General features: G+C 40.9%; 1 protein-coding gene across 2 annotated transcripts in view; it reads right to left on the reverse strand.

Annotated features, from left to right (window-relative positions):
• Positions 1–3,568: 3,568 nt before the first annotated feature.
• The window catches only part of LOC115217091 (neo-calmodulin), a 97,473-nt gene continuing 82,911 nt past the window's right edge, over positions 3,569–18,130 (reverse strand). For both annotated transcript variants that reach the window (XM_029786689.2, XM_029786688.2), the window contains exons 3-5: positions 11,034–11,177; positions 8,210–8,452; positions 3,569–3,830 (exon numbers count right to left, since the gene is read on the reverse strand). In XM_029786689.2, coding sequence (XP_029642549.1) covers positions 3,811–3,830; positions 8,210–8,452; positions 11,034–11,177 — 407 coding nt within the window. In that variant the 3' untranslated portion in view covers positions 3,569–3,810. The remainder of the gene's footprint in view (positions 3,831–8,209; positions 8,453–11,033; positions 11,178–18,130) is intronic.

Below are 18,130 nucleotides of genomic sequence, written 5' to 3' on the forward strand. Positions count from 1 at the left end.
TACCACAGATTTGCTTGTCAGTTGTTTGACCGTAACCAGTTGAGCATGTCCCTTAGTGGCTGATGATATGTGCATCTCTGATCACAAGAAGAAGTAGTGGGGGAGCATCATAGCCACGTGTTGAGAGGGATTCTTTGGGGTTTGAATAATTCACCTATGGAAACATGGGTATTTTGTTCAACATCCTTAAACAACTCTTATTATAGGCGCAAGGCCTGAAATCTGGGGGAGTGCGGGGGGGGGGGTACAGTAGATTATGCCAATCCCCAGTGTTTCACTGGTACTTAATTTATTGAACCTGAAAGGATGAAATACCACTAAGCATTTTGCCTAGAGTGCTAACGATTCTGCCAGCTTCCCACCTTAATAATAATAATGATGATGATGATGGTGAGGTTTTCTAATTTTGGCACAAGGCCAGCAATTTAAGGGGATGGTCTAAGACAATTATGTTGACCCCAGAACTTGGCTGGTACTTTTCTTTCCATTATAGGACTAAGGCCTGAAAATTTATGGGAGGGGTCAGTCGATAACATTGCCCCCCACCCCCCTCCACCACTAATCCTCAGCTGCTATCTATTTTATCAACCCTGAAAGAATGAAAGGCAAAGTTAACCTTGGCAGAATTTGAACTCAGAACACAGAGAACCAGAAGAAACACCAATGATTATTCCAGCTCAGCACCAGTAACGATAATAGTCCTTTCTACTAAAGGCACAAGGCCTGAAATTTTAGGGGAGGAGACTAGTCAACTACATCAACCCCAGTGTTCAACTGGTACTTATTTTATAGACCCTGAAAGGATAAAAGGCAAAGTTGAACTTTGGTAGAATTTGAACTCAGAACGTAGTGGCAGATGAAATACTGCCAAAGCATTTCACCCGGCGTGCTAACGATTCTGCCGGCTCACTGCTTTATTAATAATAATAATAATAAGCCTTTCTATTATAGGCACGAGGCCAGAAATTTGGGGGAGGGGGATAGTCGATTACATCGACCCCAGTGCGTAACTGGTGCTTATTTAACTGACCCTGAAAGGACAAAAAGCAAAGTTGACCTCAGAACATAGCGGCAGACGAAATACCGGTAAGCTAATGTTACTGCCAGCTCACTACCTTATCATTAATAATAATAATAATAACAATAACAGTGGAAGAGGGCAGTGTTAGTAACGTTAGTAAGTGTGGTGGTAGTAATGATACTACTGATAGTGAGAATGGTGGCTTTTCTTCCTTTGCAACAGCTGTGCTCTTGGAAACATGCTAATACCATTTACCTTTTGGATTGTTTGACTAACATCAATACCTCGCTGCAGTTCTTCTACGGCTGACTGTCAACCGTTTCCTTTTACATCCTTTGTTTTTGCACCTCTCCATCTTCTTTCTTAATTAGTTCCATACAACATAAAAATACATGCAATTTGGACTGAGACTGTTATTGCAAACCATAACGATGTAAAATAATAGCTTTGATAATGAAAGGAAATATCCATCAACCTACCTACCTATATACACCTGCATGTCTGTCTACCTGCCAGTCTGTTATCAATCTATCAATCACACCTATCTATCTGTCTGTCTGTTTGTATATTTATCTATGTGTGTCTGTCTGTTTATCTATCATATCTGTCTGTCTACCTATGTGCTTATTGCCAATCTATCAATCATAGTTATTTATCTATCAACCTATGTGTCTCGCTATCTATCTATCTGTCTTTAGCAATCTAGCAATCATACCTATATATCTGTCTGTCTGTTTGTTTGTATATCATATCTGTCTGTCTACCTATTTGTCTGTTGTCAATCTATCAGCCTATCTGTTTGTATATCTATCTGTCTGTCCGTCCATCTACCTATCTTTATCAATCTAGCAATCATACCTACCTTCTTACCTATCTACTTATCTGTCCATCCATCCATCCATCCACCTAACCAACAATATCCTTGTAGTAGCTATGGTGTTTGCAGTGTGATGATCTTAGTGGCAATGGTAGAAATGGTGCCAGCAATTGGTGGAAGAAAAGAATATATTTACATTTGAGTCACTAAGAATCTTGATAGTAACAGCCGTAACATTTAAGACATATCTATATATAAATAGCTCTGCTGTGTCAATAGTGTAAGCTGACACTCTTATAATTTAAGTCAAATGCCTAACAAAACATCTCATACAAATTCTGCACCTCTTTGACTGTCAGCTTTTCTGCTTATTTGTGTAATTTCCATAGTTACTGGCGCCCCCGCCAATATATATACAACACTCACTTATACAGTTTTTATCCAGACATTGCTATAGTCTTACTCCAAGCACATGAAAGTCTAATTTGTTTTCCTGAACACTGCAAGGGGGATGATCGTAACAAAAATGTCTTGGCAGAGAAGCAGGAACCATGTCTGGTATCATGTCTAAAAAATTATGGGCAGCTTTCCAAACCTAGCTGGTGACATTTTTCAGAATTCACAGAGACTCTTTTAAGGAATAATGACAGTTCTGGATAGTAGTGAGATATTGAGAGGGTTCCAAACTAGTTTCCAAATAAGAAAACTACTCGAGGCTTCTTAAACTGGCACAAAATGAAGCTTCGTTTATCACTGATTTATCTATCACTGATCTGGGGACAACACAGGACGCTCAGGTGTGAACTCATCATCATCATCATCGTTTAACATCAGCTTTCCATGCTAGCATGGGTTGGACGATTTTGACTGAGGGCTGGCAAACCAGATGGCTGCACCAGGCTCCAATCTTGATCTGGCAGAGTTTCTACAGCTGGACACCCTTCCTAATGACAACCACTCCGAGAGTGTAGTGGGTGCTTTTACGTGCCACTGACACGGGGGCCAGTCAGGCAGTACTGGCAACAACCTCGCTCGAATCTTTTTACACATGCCACCAGCACAGGTGCCAGTAAGGCAATGTTGGTAACGATCACACTCAAATGGTGCCTTTTACATGTCACTGGCACGGGAGCCGGTTAGCTGCTCTGTCAATGATCACACTCAAATGGTGCCTTTTACATGTCACTGGCACGGGAGCCGGTTAGCTGCTCTGTCAATGATCACACTCGGATGGTGCTCTTGGCACCCTACTAGCATGGGCACAAGTGCTAGTAAGGCGACGCTGGTAACAATCACACTTGAATGGTGCCCTTTTATGTGCCACTGGCACGGGAGCTGGTTAGCCACTCTGTCAACGATCACACTCGGATGGTGCTCTTTGCACCCCGCTAGCACAATGTTACACTTATCATGGATTGCTCTGTCAAATATTGTGCTTGTACTGCAAAAACAGACCACTTGGTCCAAGAATTGAAACCGTGATCTTACAATTGAGAGTGCAACACCCCTAACCACTAGGCCAGGTGCCCTCACAGTGGTGATATGTCGTATGGCAAAATAAATAACAATGAACATTAACCAACCAACAAGAACAACAAACAACAACCAAGTGTATATTTAGTGCATTACCTGAAGATGTGTATTACACTTAGAACAAAACATACAATATGGGTAGCCATTTCGATTGAGATACAGTGGAACGAGAAAATGGTCGCATGGTCTTTTGTTCTGCCTTGATGAAATAGTGATTAAAAAAAAAACAAAAGGTTTCGTTATTTTTTTTGCAATGGATGTTCTTGGAGAGGGGGTGGGTGTATGGCTTCGTCTTTTATGACAGCTGTCGGACAGAAAGTCATTTTTCCAATAAATAAATAAATAAATAAATACATTCTTTGAAAATAAATAAATAAATATTGGCAGCTCCTCCAGTCAAAGATGGAAGTGACATGGCACCGTGTTGTAGGCTGATCGATCACATCAGACGGAAGAATTCTGAAAAATAAAAAAAATTTATTTAATATGATTAATCATATATATATATGTATATATATACATTGTCATCATCATCATCATCAATTAATGTCTGCTTTCCATGCTAGCATGGGTTGGACGATTTGACTGAGGTCTGGCGAACCAGATGGCTGCACCAGGCTCCTGCCTGATCTGGCAGAGTTTCTACAGCTGGATGCCCTTCCTAATGCCAACCACTCTGAGAGTGTAGTGGGTGCTTTTTATGTGCCACCAGCACGAGGGCCAGTCAGGTGGTACTGGCAACGGCCACACTCAAATGGTGCTTTTTATGTGCCACCTGCACAGGAGCCAGTCCAGCGACACTGGCAATGGCCTCGCTTGAATGTTTTTTTCACGTGCCACCAGCACAAGTGCCAGTAAGGCGACGCAGGCAACGATCACGCATGAATGGTGTCTTTTACGTGCCACCGGCCCTGAGGCCAGCCTGTTGCTCTGGCAACGATCACACTCGTATGGTACTCTAAGCACTCCACTAACATGGATGTGTAGCAAAATAAAATCCACCCCTTCCCACAAAAAAAAAAAAAATTCTGGATAAGATGCAACAATGATGAAGACGATATTTAATCGTAACAACAGACAAACATATTTTATAAAAACAATTTAATAGCAGTTACAGACACACAAAGGAATGTTCAACAATGTCAGTGTTTTAGATGCAGATATTTTGTGAAGCATCAGACAGTGACATCATCGTTTTTCTGTTGCACCATTGCGTAACCTGCAGTTCAAGTCTACAGGGTTAAAAAAATGATGCATTTTATAAGAGAACAATTCTTAGTCTATTTCTGTCCCTCTTACACTACTCACATGATATATATATTGTCTTAGTATGCACAAATAACTCTGTTTTTATTATATTCTTTTATTTGTTTCAGTCATTTGACTGCAGCCATGCTGGAGCACCACCTTTAGTCGTACAAATCATCCTCATCTTTTAACGTCCGCTTTCCATGCTAGCATGGGTTGGACGATTTTGATGGGGACACAAACACACCAACATCAGTTGTCAAACGATCGCAGGGGTACAAACACAAACACACACACGTATATATACACATGACGGGCTTCTTTTCAGTTTCCATCTACCAAATTCACTTACAAGGCTTTGGTCAACCCGAAGGCTATAGTAGAAGACACTCGCCCAAGATGCCACGCAGTGGGACTGAGCCTGGAACCAAGTGGTTGGGAAGCAAGCTACTTACCACACAGCTGGTTATTTGTAACCACAGTTTCCATATAGATGTTTAGTTGGAACATACACACTGGCACTCCGTCGGTTATGACGACGAGTGTTCCAGTTGATCCGATCAACGGAAAAGCCTGCTCGTGAAATAAACGTGCAAGTGGCTGAGCACTCCACAGACACGTGTACCCTTAACGTAGTTCTCGGGGAGATTCGGCATGGCACGCAATGCGACAAAGCTGGAGCAATGTGAAATAAAGTGTCTTGCTCAAAGACATAACACACTGCTGGGATTAAAAACTGAACCCACAACCTCATGACTGCGAGCCAAATGCCCTAACTACTAAATGACACACCTTCACACAGATACACAGAGAAAATGTTTGACCATTGTCAATGTTCTAGATACACAGGATGTGAAAGCATCAGACCATGACACAGTCATTTCATGTTGCATCATAGCGTATCCTGCAGTTCAGGCCTACAGGGTTAAAAAACGATGCATTCATTGGTTGACAGTTGTGTGTGTTTACCATCAACCTTTATACGAGATTAGAGACGAAAGGCAAAGCTGACTCCAGTCGGATTTGAACTCAGAACATAAATAGATGAAAGAAATGCCACAAAGATTCTACCAACTCATCAAAAACAAATAAATTAGACACATTCATATTTGCGTATATTCACATATTCTTCTTCTTCTCCATCATCATCATCGTTTAACGTCTGCTTTCCATGCTAGCATGGGTTGGGCGGTTTGACCGGGGTCTGGGAAGCCAGGAGGCTGCACCAGGCCCAGTCTGATCTGGCAATGTTTCTATGGCTGGATGCCCTTCCTAACGCCAACCACTCTGTGAGTGTAGTGGGTGCTTCTTACGTGCCATTGGCACAGGTCCCAGGGGAGGCTGGTGATGACCACGATCTGTTGGTGGTTTTTATGTGCCACCGGCACGGAAGCCAGTCAATGAAATGAGCAATAACGAGAGTTTCTATCAATGTAGAATGTTTTAAAAATTTTTATATTTTGAGTACAAAAGTCTTCCTTCAGAAGAACACAGTCAAAGAAATGTGTCTTTACATGGATCCTGACATTTTGGATATTCTTCTCAAGACAGACTTTTGCACCCGAATTCTAAAGTTTGTTTTGATAAGCTTTCTGCATTGCAAGACGTTTTCCTTATTTCTCATTTCGTTTGTTATTCTATTCCTGTATCACAATGCTTCAAACAAACTACAATTCTCTTCCAACGTTCATTTATTTCTTCATTAGAAGAAAGCTGAAACGAACCCTTCACCATTCAGATTAATCTGTCAAATGCAAAGCTTATTTATTCACATTGCTTTGAATTCATCATACATTGAGATTGTTTATTATTAGAATGACATTTTAGGGTAGGTGTGAGAGGCTGGATCTGGTTGGTGTGAACTTAAAGCAGCTAGAATATTTAGATCCGATATGGCTGGTTAAATTCTAAAGGGTAAACTATTAGTGAAGTTTTGATATACAATGGAATTAAAGTTTGAGTATACATTACAGATAAGTTAAGTGATTATTTACTAAAGATATCAAAAAAACCTCACATACCCAACTCCTTCAATTATCATAAAGTACAAAATCCCACTCCTTAATTCTACTTGAGAGAGAGAAAGAGAAAGAACTATATCACCTTGTTCCCTTACATCTTTTATACACTTCAGCAACAAATGATAATATAACAAGATCCTGATTAGGAAAGAAGGTTAAAAATTCCATTTGACTCAATGGGTGTAATTGGTTTTTTATCAGGCAGTGCCAACACAGGGGTACTCTATCTTTTTACATAATTCAACACCTGTGTGACACCTTCACTGAGACAAGATACTGTCAGCCTTATCAATCTATGTTTGTTGGTTGCTGTGCATCATGGTTGAGATGTGGTGATGCTGATATCCATAATTATTTAGCTACCAGCATCCTTGACACACAAATATCTATTGTCTACATGTCATCTCTCTCCTCCAACTCTCTTAAACATACCTTCACACATATACATCTGTCTATCTATCTATCTATCTATATATATATAATAAATATTTTCTTTCTTGTGTCCATGAAAAAGTTCTCATAACATTTTCTTTGTTTATTCATACACATACACAAATAAATATATACAGACATATATGCATGTATGCATATATACACACACACACACACACACATACATGTATTAATTAACAGCTGTCCTATTTACAACTTACCCTCTTTAGACTGCAGGTGCACACACACATACACACACACAAGCAGATCATGAAACCTAAGTACACATTCTAAATTGACACCTGACACAATACACAAATCATAAATGCACACACACAAAGTACAAATGTGTGTGTGTGTGTGCACACACAGAAACATGACATTCGAAGAACATGACTGGCAGCTGATAGGAAGAAATAATAAAAATGTCTTTGTGAAGTCAACAGCTGCCAACCTGAACGTTTTATCTTTTGTAATTGAAATCCATCCAACAAAGAATTGGCTGGATGGCAACAGGCTTCTTCTGTTTGGTTGGCACCTGAAGGAACCGCTTTGATTTGGAGCAATAAAAGATACTGAAGATTAAACAGACATATGTGCATGTTTAGTTGTTGTTGTCATCATTATTGTGTGTGGTTAAGAAGTTTGCTTATCAACCATATGGTTCCAGGTTCAGTCCCACTGCATGGCACCTTGGACAAGTGTTTTCTGCTGTGTCCTCAGGCCGGCCAAAGCCTTGTGAATGAGGTTTGATAGATGGAAAGAAGCCCGTTGTATATGTGTGTGTGTGGTGTGGGGGTGTTTGGTGTGTATGTGACTGTGTCTCCTTGGACTATCCATGCATAATTGTTGTAGATAAATGCCAGCCCTTTCCAATATGCTGCAAAAACATGTCAGGCCACGAGGAAAATATCACCTGGTTTGGAAACAGATGAGGGTTGATGACAAGGAATATCTGGTCATAGAAAAACGTGCTTCAACAAGCTTCCCCTGACCCATGCAGGCATGAAAAAGCAGACGTTAAAACGACGGCAAATGTCATATGGGAGTGCATACTTTGTTAGAGAAGGGAGGAAAGTGAGGTGTGGAACAAAAGAGGATGAGTGAGACTGATATAAGAAGAATAGATTTGTTCACCTGAATAGTTAATCCGTCCATCACCATCAATATCAGCATCAAGAATCATTTCATTGATCTCCTCATCCGTCAATTTCTGGCCCATGTTGGCAAACATGTAGCGCAACTCCCCAGCGGAGATGTATCCATCGCCGTCTTTGTCAAATATGCGGAATGTTTCACGGATCTCAGTTTCGTGATCAAAGTCTTCTGTCTGGTTGGACATCATGCGCAGGAACTCTGGGAAATCAATGGTGCCACTTCCTGTAAAAATGTAGAACAAATGAAGACATCAGGAAAATCCCAGAGAACCAATCTCTCAACGATGGCAAAAGGATTTAACACCATCACCATATGTATATATGTTTGTGTGTCTGTTTGTCCCCCCACCATCGCTTGACAACCGATGCTGGTGTGCTTACGTCCCCGTAACTTAGTGGTTCGGCAAGAGAAACCGAGAGAATAAGTATTAGGTTTACAAAGAATAAGTTCTGGAGTCGAGAAAGGCAATGCTCCAGCATGGCCGCAGTCAAATGACTGAAACAAGTAAAAGAGTAAGCATCTTGTCAAGAGTGTTAATAATTCTGCTAGCTTGCCGTTTTAATAATAATAATAATAATAATAATCGTTGAATGTGCATGCATGCATGTGTCCATCTCTTGTCAGATATGGATACGATGCACAAAAGAGAAAAAACACACCCATCACTGCTTCATCATCATTGTTTAACGTCCGTTTTCCATGCTAGCATGGGTTGGACGGTTTGACCGGGGTCTGGGAAGCCAGAAGGCTGCCCCAGGCTCCAGTCTGATCTGGCAGTGTTTCTACAGCTGATGCCCTTCTTAATGCCAACCACTCCGTGAGTGTAGTGGGTGCTTTTTACATGCCAGGGGAGGCTGGCAAACGGCCACGATTAGTTGGTGCTTTCACGTGTCATGTCACCAACACGGACGCCAGCCAAGGCGGCATTGGCATTGACCACGTTCGAATTGTGCTTTTTACGTGCCACCAGCGGCCATGATCGGTTGGTGCTTTTTACATGCCACTGGCACAGGTATCACAACTAACCCTAACACACAAATGCATGTATATACGAGCACACGTCATCACATTTACGCATGTATTATGCAACAGGAATCCAACCCCCACAGCAAGCCAGCCGAATGGCATTTAGGGCCACACCCAATCCCTAGGTGAATTGCAGAGTGTGGCTCTTGAATACCAAGTTGCCGGATTCCATTATCATAGCTGAACATGATAAGAGGAAGTTCAATTTCAACAGACGCAAACAGATGTAGGAGAACTCAGACACACACACGTGGCCAGCAGGGGTAGCAACTACTTCTGACTGTGTGGGTTTAGGAATTGGTAAGGCAATGGTGCATATCACGGATGGTGCGATAACAAGCATCGACAGCAGTTATGTTCTACTCAAAACACAATAGAGAGTGCTGTAGGTAAGCTGCTGTTGTTGTTGTTGTTTAACCCCAGGATAGGTCTAATTGAACAGGTTTATGGTTTCAAAGTCAATTTTAACCACAAACATCCTACCATTTTGCAGACACTGTATATCTACGATTCTTCTTTGTCATCGTCATCATGATGATGACAACGATGTCTGCCGCTATGTTCGGAGTTCAAATTCCGCCGAGGTCGACTTTTGCCTTTCATCCTTTCGGGGTCGATAAATTAAGGACCAGTTACGCACTGAGATCGATGTAATCGACTTAATCTGTTTGTCTGTCCTCTCTGTGTGTAGCCCCTTGTGGGTAGTAAAGAAACAGATAATACTAATACTACTACTACTAATAATAATAATAATAATCCTTTCTGCTATATGGGGGGGGGGAGGACTAGTAGATTACATTGAATCCAGTGTTTCACTGGTGCTTAATAAATTGTCCCCAAAAGGATGAATGGCAAAGTCAACCTCAGTAAGATTTGAACCCAGAACGTAAGGACGGATAAAATGCTGCTAAGCATTTTTGCCCAGCGTGCTAATGATTCTGCCGGCTCGTCACCTTAAATAATAATAATAATATTACTATTAGTTAGTTAGTTAGTTAGTTAATTTGGCTCAAAAGCAAATAGCAAGGCCATGTAGGGGGACATGGAGTTAAGTACAGGGTGGTGTTCATGTGAAGAGTTCAGGCCACTTGAGGTCCAGGGAGGCTTTGAACAAAGCGGTCGTCGGCATCTTCACCATCTCGTCTGGCAGCTTGTTCCACGGATCCGCAACCCGGACGGAGAAAGCTCCTCTCCTTTGATTGAGATGAAATCGTCGCAGGTAGAGCTTTATTATAACATGCCCATCTCTATGCTTCCATGGATTAGTCAGAATTTGTGTGGGTGAGTTTTCTATAGCTGGATGCCTCTCCTGTCAACAACCCTCACCTGTTTCCAAGGATGATAGCAAACGAGAGACACTGCTTGTTAGCTGGTGGCACTCGTTTACAACGATCATGTGATGTCAACAAGGAGAATGAAGAAGAAGAGGACAGCAAAGACAAAGAAGAGGAAGAAGAAAAGGAACAAGAGAAAGATTAATAGCAATATTTTTTCTTCTATAGGCACAAGGCCTGGAATTTTAAAGGAGGGGGGGGGGCTAGCTGATTACAATGACCCCCCAGAGCGCCACTGGTACTTATTTTATCAACCCTGAAAAGATGACAGGTAAAGTCAGTCTTGGTAGAATTTGTGAACTTGGAACACAAAGACAGATGGAAAACCAATAAAGTATTTAGTCCGGCGCTGCAATGATCCCACCAGCCTGCCACCTTAAATAGCAGTAGCAGTAGTAGTGTTAGTAGCAGTCATGGCAACACCACTCAGCCTGTGTACTTACCATCACAATCTACTTTCTCTATCATTTCATTGACTTCACCCTCAGTCGGACTCATCCCTAGCTTCCGCAGAACATCTCCGAGCTGCCGGGTAGAGATGATGCCATCGTTGTCATCATCAAATAGACTGAAGACATCTTTGTACACTGCAAGAGAAAAAATTCCAACTTAGGAGAAGAATTGCTTCTGGACGAGAGAATCAAACAATAGTAACAACAAGAACAACAAATGCCTGGTTTTTTTTTTTTAAATGGGATATTGTTGGTTAAACCATCACTGAGTGGCTGAGTGGTAAGCAGCTTGGTTCCCAACCACATGGTTCCAGGTTCAGTCCTTGGGCAAGTGTCTTCTACTATAGCCTCAGGCTGACCATAGCCTTGTGAGTGGATTAGGTAGACAGAAACTGAAAGAAGCGTATATATATATATATATATGTGTGTACGTATGTATTTGTGTCTGAGCTTATCCCCCCACTAATGCTGGTATGTTTACATCCCCATAACTTAGTGGTTCAGCCAAAGGGTGCGATAGAATAAGTACTAGGCTTACAAAGAATAAGTCCTGGGATCGATTTGTTCGACTAAAGGCAGTACTCCAGCATGGCCGCAATCAAAATTAATTGAAAGAAACACAGAGCATCCCAACAGAAATATGGTAACGAAAGGGTTAAGGGGACCCTTTCAAGCTAATTACATTGACCCCACTGCTCTAGAAGTACTTGTTTTACTGATCCCAAAAGAATGTAAGGTAAAGTTTACCCTGGTGGCATTTGAACTCAGAATGTAAAGAGCTGGAAGAAATGCCACTAAACATATTGTCAGACGCTCTAACGATTCTGCCAGCTCACTGCCCATATTATTATATTTGTTTCAGTCAGTTGACTGCGGCCATGCTGGAGCACTGCCTTTAGTCGAACAAATCGACCCCAGGACTTATTCTTTGCAAGCCTAGTACTTGTTCTAAGTTACAGGGATGTAAACACAGACACACACACATATATACATACGAGCTTCTTTCAGTTTCTGTCTACCAAATCCACTCACAAGGCTATATTAGAAGACACTTGCCCAAGGTGTTACGCAGTGGGACTGAACCCAGAACCATGTGGTTGGTAAGCAAGCTACATACCACACAGCCACTCCTGTGCCTATAATAATAATAATAATAATAATAATAAAAATTCAGACAAAAACACCAGGACATACAAACACATATAAGATACAGAAAATTGCACTACTAGGCACTGCACACATCCTACGCAGAACACTTTCCATACAATAACCATCAGAGCATCACAACAAATCACAGCACATACCCAAGGCACACAGAGCTGCGCTCGGTAGTGAGGTGAAAGCACGCTATAAAAATAAAACTACTGAATAATAATAATAATAATAATGATAATAATAATAATAATAATAATAATCCTTTCTACTATAAGCACAAGGCCTGAAATTTGGGGGGAAGGGGGCAAGTTTATTACATTGACCTCAGTGCATAACTGGTACTTATTTTATCGACCCTGAAAGGACGAAAGGCAAAGCCGACCTCGGTGGGAATTGAACTCAGAACGTAAACACGGAAGAAACGCCGCTCAGCATTTTTCCTGCTGCGGTAACAATTCTGCCAGCTTGCTGCTGCCATCACCACTGACGACGACAACAACAACAACATCCTTCAAGCGCATGTTACCGTAGCCAGCCTAGGAAATCCAACCCAGAGAAGGGCTGAGATTTTGAGAGCAAGAAAAACGATCTGATTACAAGACTCCCTCCCCACAAAAACCCCCACCGATGTAAAAGCTTCATTTGTTGAAGGGTGACTACTACATACCCAGACAACTGCAGTACAAATATATATATAGTGGCCCCAAAGGACACTGTCATTTGATAGTTAGTGTCAGGTACAAATAGTCACAGAAAAAAAAAAATGCCTGTGATAGATGAGGTAAAAATATACACACTTCCTTTATGTGGTATATTAAAAGTTTATGCTCTCTTATGCTTTATTTCTTTGTGTTATTAGACTTCTGCCATAGCTCCGGGTAACTTACAATTACTTGTAGAGCACTTTCGGTGAATAATAATACTTCGGGTGAGTTGAGATGTACTTTGCTGAGTTTGTGTGATTTGCGTCATATTGCCATACATGTATCTGTGTGTGTGTGTGAGAGAGAGAGAGAGAGAGAGAGAGAGAGAGAGAGAGAGAGAGAGAGAGAGAGAGAGAGAGAAAGAGAAAGAGAGAGAGATGAATGCAATGAAAATACTGTGGAAAATGAGAGGCAGAGATGGTTAGGGAAGTAAAAAAAATTGAAGGAATTTATTTAATAACAGCTGAACACAACCCATAATGTATGGAATGGGAACAGAAGCTGAACTGTATAGATGCAGTGTGGGTGGATGAAGATAGAGAGGCGGCGGGGTGGGTGGAGGACAGACTGCGATAGTAGAAGGGTGGGTTGAGAGGGTGGCGGTGGTGGAAGGTCACAAGAGAGTGAGTAGTAAGTTTGCTCAGCTGTGCCACCAGAGGGTATGTACCGGGTGGGCGGGTGGTGAGTGGTGGTGGTGGTAGAGAGGAGAGAGAGATCAATGCTCTGAGAAAGTAGTACTCGTTCTGAAGTGACATCAGGAGATTACTCCACCAATCACCCACCCACCCCCTGCGCCACAACTGCCAAAGTGTACAGAATCGTTCAGGAACTAAAATAAATAAATAAATGAGAGAAAAGAAAAACTCTGACATTTGGTTAAAATACTTTGTCATTGCCCCACCCCCCTGCAAACACCACCACCACCACCATCATCATCATCACCAAAACTGCCAGCATCCTCGTTGCTGCCTCTGAAGTTACAGCAGGATACTTAACTATGAATGATTGAAGTACTCGAAGCATCTTGTCTCTCTCTAGAATTTTCTCAGGAATCCACCACAAAACTGTATCATTTGAGATCTTCTGACACACATAAACAATTGCAAACAGAATAATTTGGCAGTGACAAGGATGATGGCATCTGTAATATCTGAGAGATATTAGAGGACCGAGATAGCAGGGGGGGGGGAGAGAAATATGAGTTAAAAGTGAATATTAAATGTTGGAGAAATTTAGAAAAGAAAATGGATACACACACACACATTTATACATACGCCCCATGGCCCATATGTGTGGTCTGATCAATAAGTATCTGGACTGTTGCCATAGTAACGAAGCTAAAGCATGGGGAGTGAACTCTGCTGTGCATGTGCACTGAGTTTTAACATTCTAGTCCCCTTCTGCTGTTTATAGCAATGCTTGGAAGGAAGGTGTGTAGCATGTGATCGTTGCATTGACCATGATATAGAGAAAATTGAGCAGAGAATCTGCATCAAATTTTGCCAAAAGCTTGCAGATATCTGCTCAGAGGCCTACACAATGTTTTCAAAAGGTTTCCATCATTTTCAACACCATCCGTGAGTTATCAGAGGATGTGCAGATTAGTTACGGTTCAGTTCAATCCATTATCACTGAAGATTTGGGTATGAGATGCATTTCTTACTTCTTTGTTGCCCACAAGGGGCTAAACATAGAGGGGACACACAAGGACAGACAAACGGATTAAGTAGATTACATTGACCCCAGTGCGTAACTGGTACTTCCTACAATACCACAAACCCACCCCAATCTGTCAAAGAATCATGTCTTACAAGTGCCGGTGCCACATGAAAGGCACCCAGTACACTCTGTAAAGTGGCTGGCATTTGGAAAGGCAGCCGGCCATAGAAGCCACACCAAAGTAGATATTGGAGCATGGCAGAGTCCCCTCTGATTCTTCCTATCACAATCAAACCATCAAACCCATGGCTATTAAAATGATGATGATGATGAGGGAGGTGGAGGCTGATATTAAAAGTAGGATAAAAATCACTGGGATCTGAGCTTACCTCCCCACCCAGTATAACGAGAGCTGTTTATTATAATCCTGGATGACTTACCAAGTGATTATTATCAAAATTAGCAAGTTCCAAACACCTATTTAAAATTAATTGAAAATTATCTGCTTAATTAAATTCAAAGCTCTAAATACTGCTTTTAAATTTTCAAGCAAATGGTTACTACCACCACCACCACCACTACTACTACCACTACCACTACTACTACTACCACCACCACTACTACTGCTGCAACACCACCACCACCACCAGCACCGTATTGGTTATACAAATCAAAACAAAAGAAAACTAACTACAGAGCCATGGGAGATGTACGGTAGTGGTGGTCGCGGTGATGGAATCAGATATTGGTACTTGGAATAGAGATAACTAGGGTGTCAAGTTAGTCAGGGTGGCTGGTAGTATTGGGGTGGATGCATGCATAGATACAAAGTTCTTGTTTCTTTTTGACTGCAGATAATGTTATCAAATATTTACTGTAATCAAAATTAGTAGGCCTAACTACTTAGTTTGAAACGAATGCTTAAGTATCTGGTTATTCGAAAAAGGAAATCAGACATTGTTATATTCTCTGGTTAGTTGTAAAAAAGGTTTCATTTCAAAATAATCACATTCAATAATCTCCAGAACATTCCACTCAAAGGCACAGGTGTGGCTGTGTAGTTAAGAAGTTTGCTTCGCACCCAAATACTTTCAGGTTCAATTCCCTGTGTGGCAATATCTTCTACTATAACCCTGAATTGAGTGTCAAAACCACAATGATATCAGTTAGGCAGCTGATGATGGGTATGTCTGATGTGCTTGTTGTTTGTAAAACTTTTATATTTTTTGCTCTTCTTGTTCTAAGTTGCCCTTCATTCTTGTAAGGTTGAATTTGTTTTAAGGTTTATGGTGATTTTGTCAGGATTAGAGTCCCGTTATTGATCCCACCAATAACAGAGCAGTACATATAAATAAGTGCCAGCTCACTGCCCTATAATATTCTTTTCTACTCTAGGCACAAGGCCCAAACTTTTTAGGGAATGGGTGGGGTGTGGGTGGAGGCACAGTTGATTACATTGACCCCAGTACACAACTGGTACCTAATTTATGGACCCTGAAAGAATGAAAGGCAAAGTCGACCCCAGCAGAATTTGAACTCAGAACATAAAGACAGACGAAATACCACTAAGCGTTACATCTGGCGTGCTAATGGTTCTGCCAACTCGCTGCCCTAAAGCCCGAGTATATATTAACCCTTTAGTATTTAAACCGGCCATATCCGGCCAAAATAGTTAATCTGTTTTATGTTCAGACTGACCAGATCCAGGCTCTCACACCTACCCTACAATGTTATTCTACATTAAGTAATTACACCATTAAAATCTTGAAGATATGAGATAATGCATGATTAATTCAAATCAATGGGAATCAATAGGCATTATGTTTGATTGAATAATCTGAACACTAAAGGGTTAAATGACAAATGTGTGTGTGTGTCTTTTTGTTTCCTTGTCTAGACATGACGGTTGTAAAGGAATGCCAATGTGATGTTTCCAATCTTGTGAAAACATCTCTCACCATGAAGAAATATTATCTTGCTCTTAAGAACAGGTGAAAGTTAGCAACAGGAAGGGTATCCAGCCCTGATTCATGGAAGCATGGTAAAATAGTTGTCAAAACGATACTGATGTTGAGGAGGAGGATGATGATAAGGAATCAATTTTACATAGTTTTGATGGCAAACAGTTTGGTGTTTTGTGAAAAGTTGTGTAACGAAGTGTTATCAGCTGTAATATGCCGACAAAAGAGGACTTTACAACTTTACTTCTTCTCAACTACTTCAAGAAAGAAACCATTACAGATAACAGGAGTGTTAAGTACATACCAAAGAAACAAGATATTCTAAACTTGATAAGAAATTCCATGCAGTGAGAGACAACACATGTACACATATAACCACTTATATACATCTATGTTTCACTATACATACTGCCATGTATGTAGATTCTCTTAATTTTTCTTCTATTTGATTCAGTTGTTTGTGGGGATCTATTCCATCTCAATCACAGATTTTTAAATTAATTTTTTTTAAACTAAACGGTTTGAAACTTTGAATACTGGTAGAATTTGTCACGTAGAATGTTTTCGAAAAATTTTATTTTTTAGAAGTTATTTCGTGTTGAAGTTGTCTATTTGGGTAATTACAACCAATCAACAACATGTATTCAGTAGAAGAAAGCTACTGCTGTGTGTGATAGTAATCGAAAAGGAACAACTTTTGGGTCATCTCTCCTAAATGTCACCACTCTGTTCGAAGAATCAACACCATAGAGCAAGTCCGCAGCTAGCTTTTTTTGTTGTTGACGTATATGTAGTTTCAAAATGCCTCATTTTACAACAGTGAGATGTATTGTTACTGTCATGATTTTATTTTACAACAAACAGATTTTGTCAATATAAAAGTCTTTATTAGATAAAAAAAAAAAAAACATTATCAAAACACGAAGGTAAAACAAAACAAATAGCGGCTTATACACCGGAAAATATGGTAATGGTAGTGGTAGTGGCAGTGAGAAGTCCGCTTGCTGGTTGCTAGTTGATGGGTAGAAGGGAGGGAAAGAGTAAGGAATGCACGGTGCTGACTAGAAAGGAGGAAAGGATAAAGGTGGCATTGTCTTCGAACAACATACGAATAGAACAGAGTGGTGGCATTTAGTAGAAATGACCCGGAGGTTGTTCCTCTTCGATTAATATCGCAAACAGCAGTAGCTTTCTTCAACTGAATACATGTCATTGATTGGTTGAAATTATCCAACTGTCAGACAATATCAAGACAAGGACACACAGACACAAACACACAATGAGAGTGTGAAGAAGAGTTAAAGTAAAACACACACACATATAGGCGTGTGTGGTAAGTAGCATGCTTACCAACCATATGGTTCTGGGTTCAGTCCCACTGCGTGGCACCTTGGGCAAATGTCTTCTACTACAGCCTCGGGCCAACCAAAGCCTTGCGAGTGGATTTGGTAGATGGAAACTGAAAGAAGCCCTTTGTATGTATATATATATGTATGTATGTGTATATGTTTGTGTGTCTGTGTTTGTCCCCCCACCATTGCATGACAACCGATGTTGATGTGTTTACGTCCCCGTAACTTAGTGGTTCGGCAAAAAGAGGCCGATAGAA

This window comes from Octopus sinensis, linkage group LG11 (assembly GCF_006345805.1).
Source record: "Octopus sinensis linkage group LG11, ASM634580v1, whole genome shotgun sequence".
NCBI lineage: Eukaryota > Metazoa > Mollusca > Cephalopoda > Octopoda > Octopodidae > Octopus > Octopus sinensis.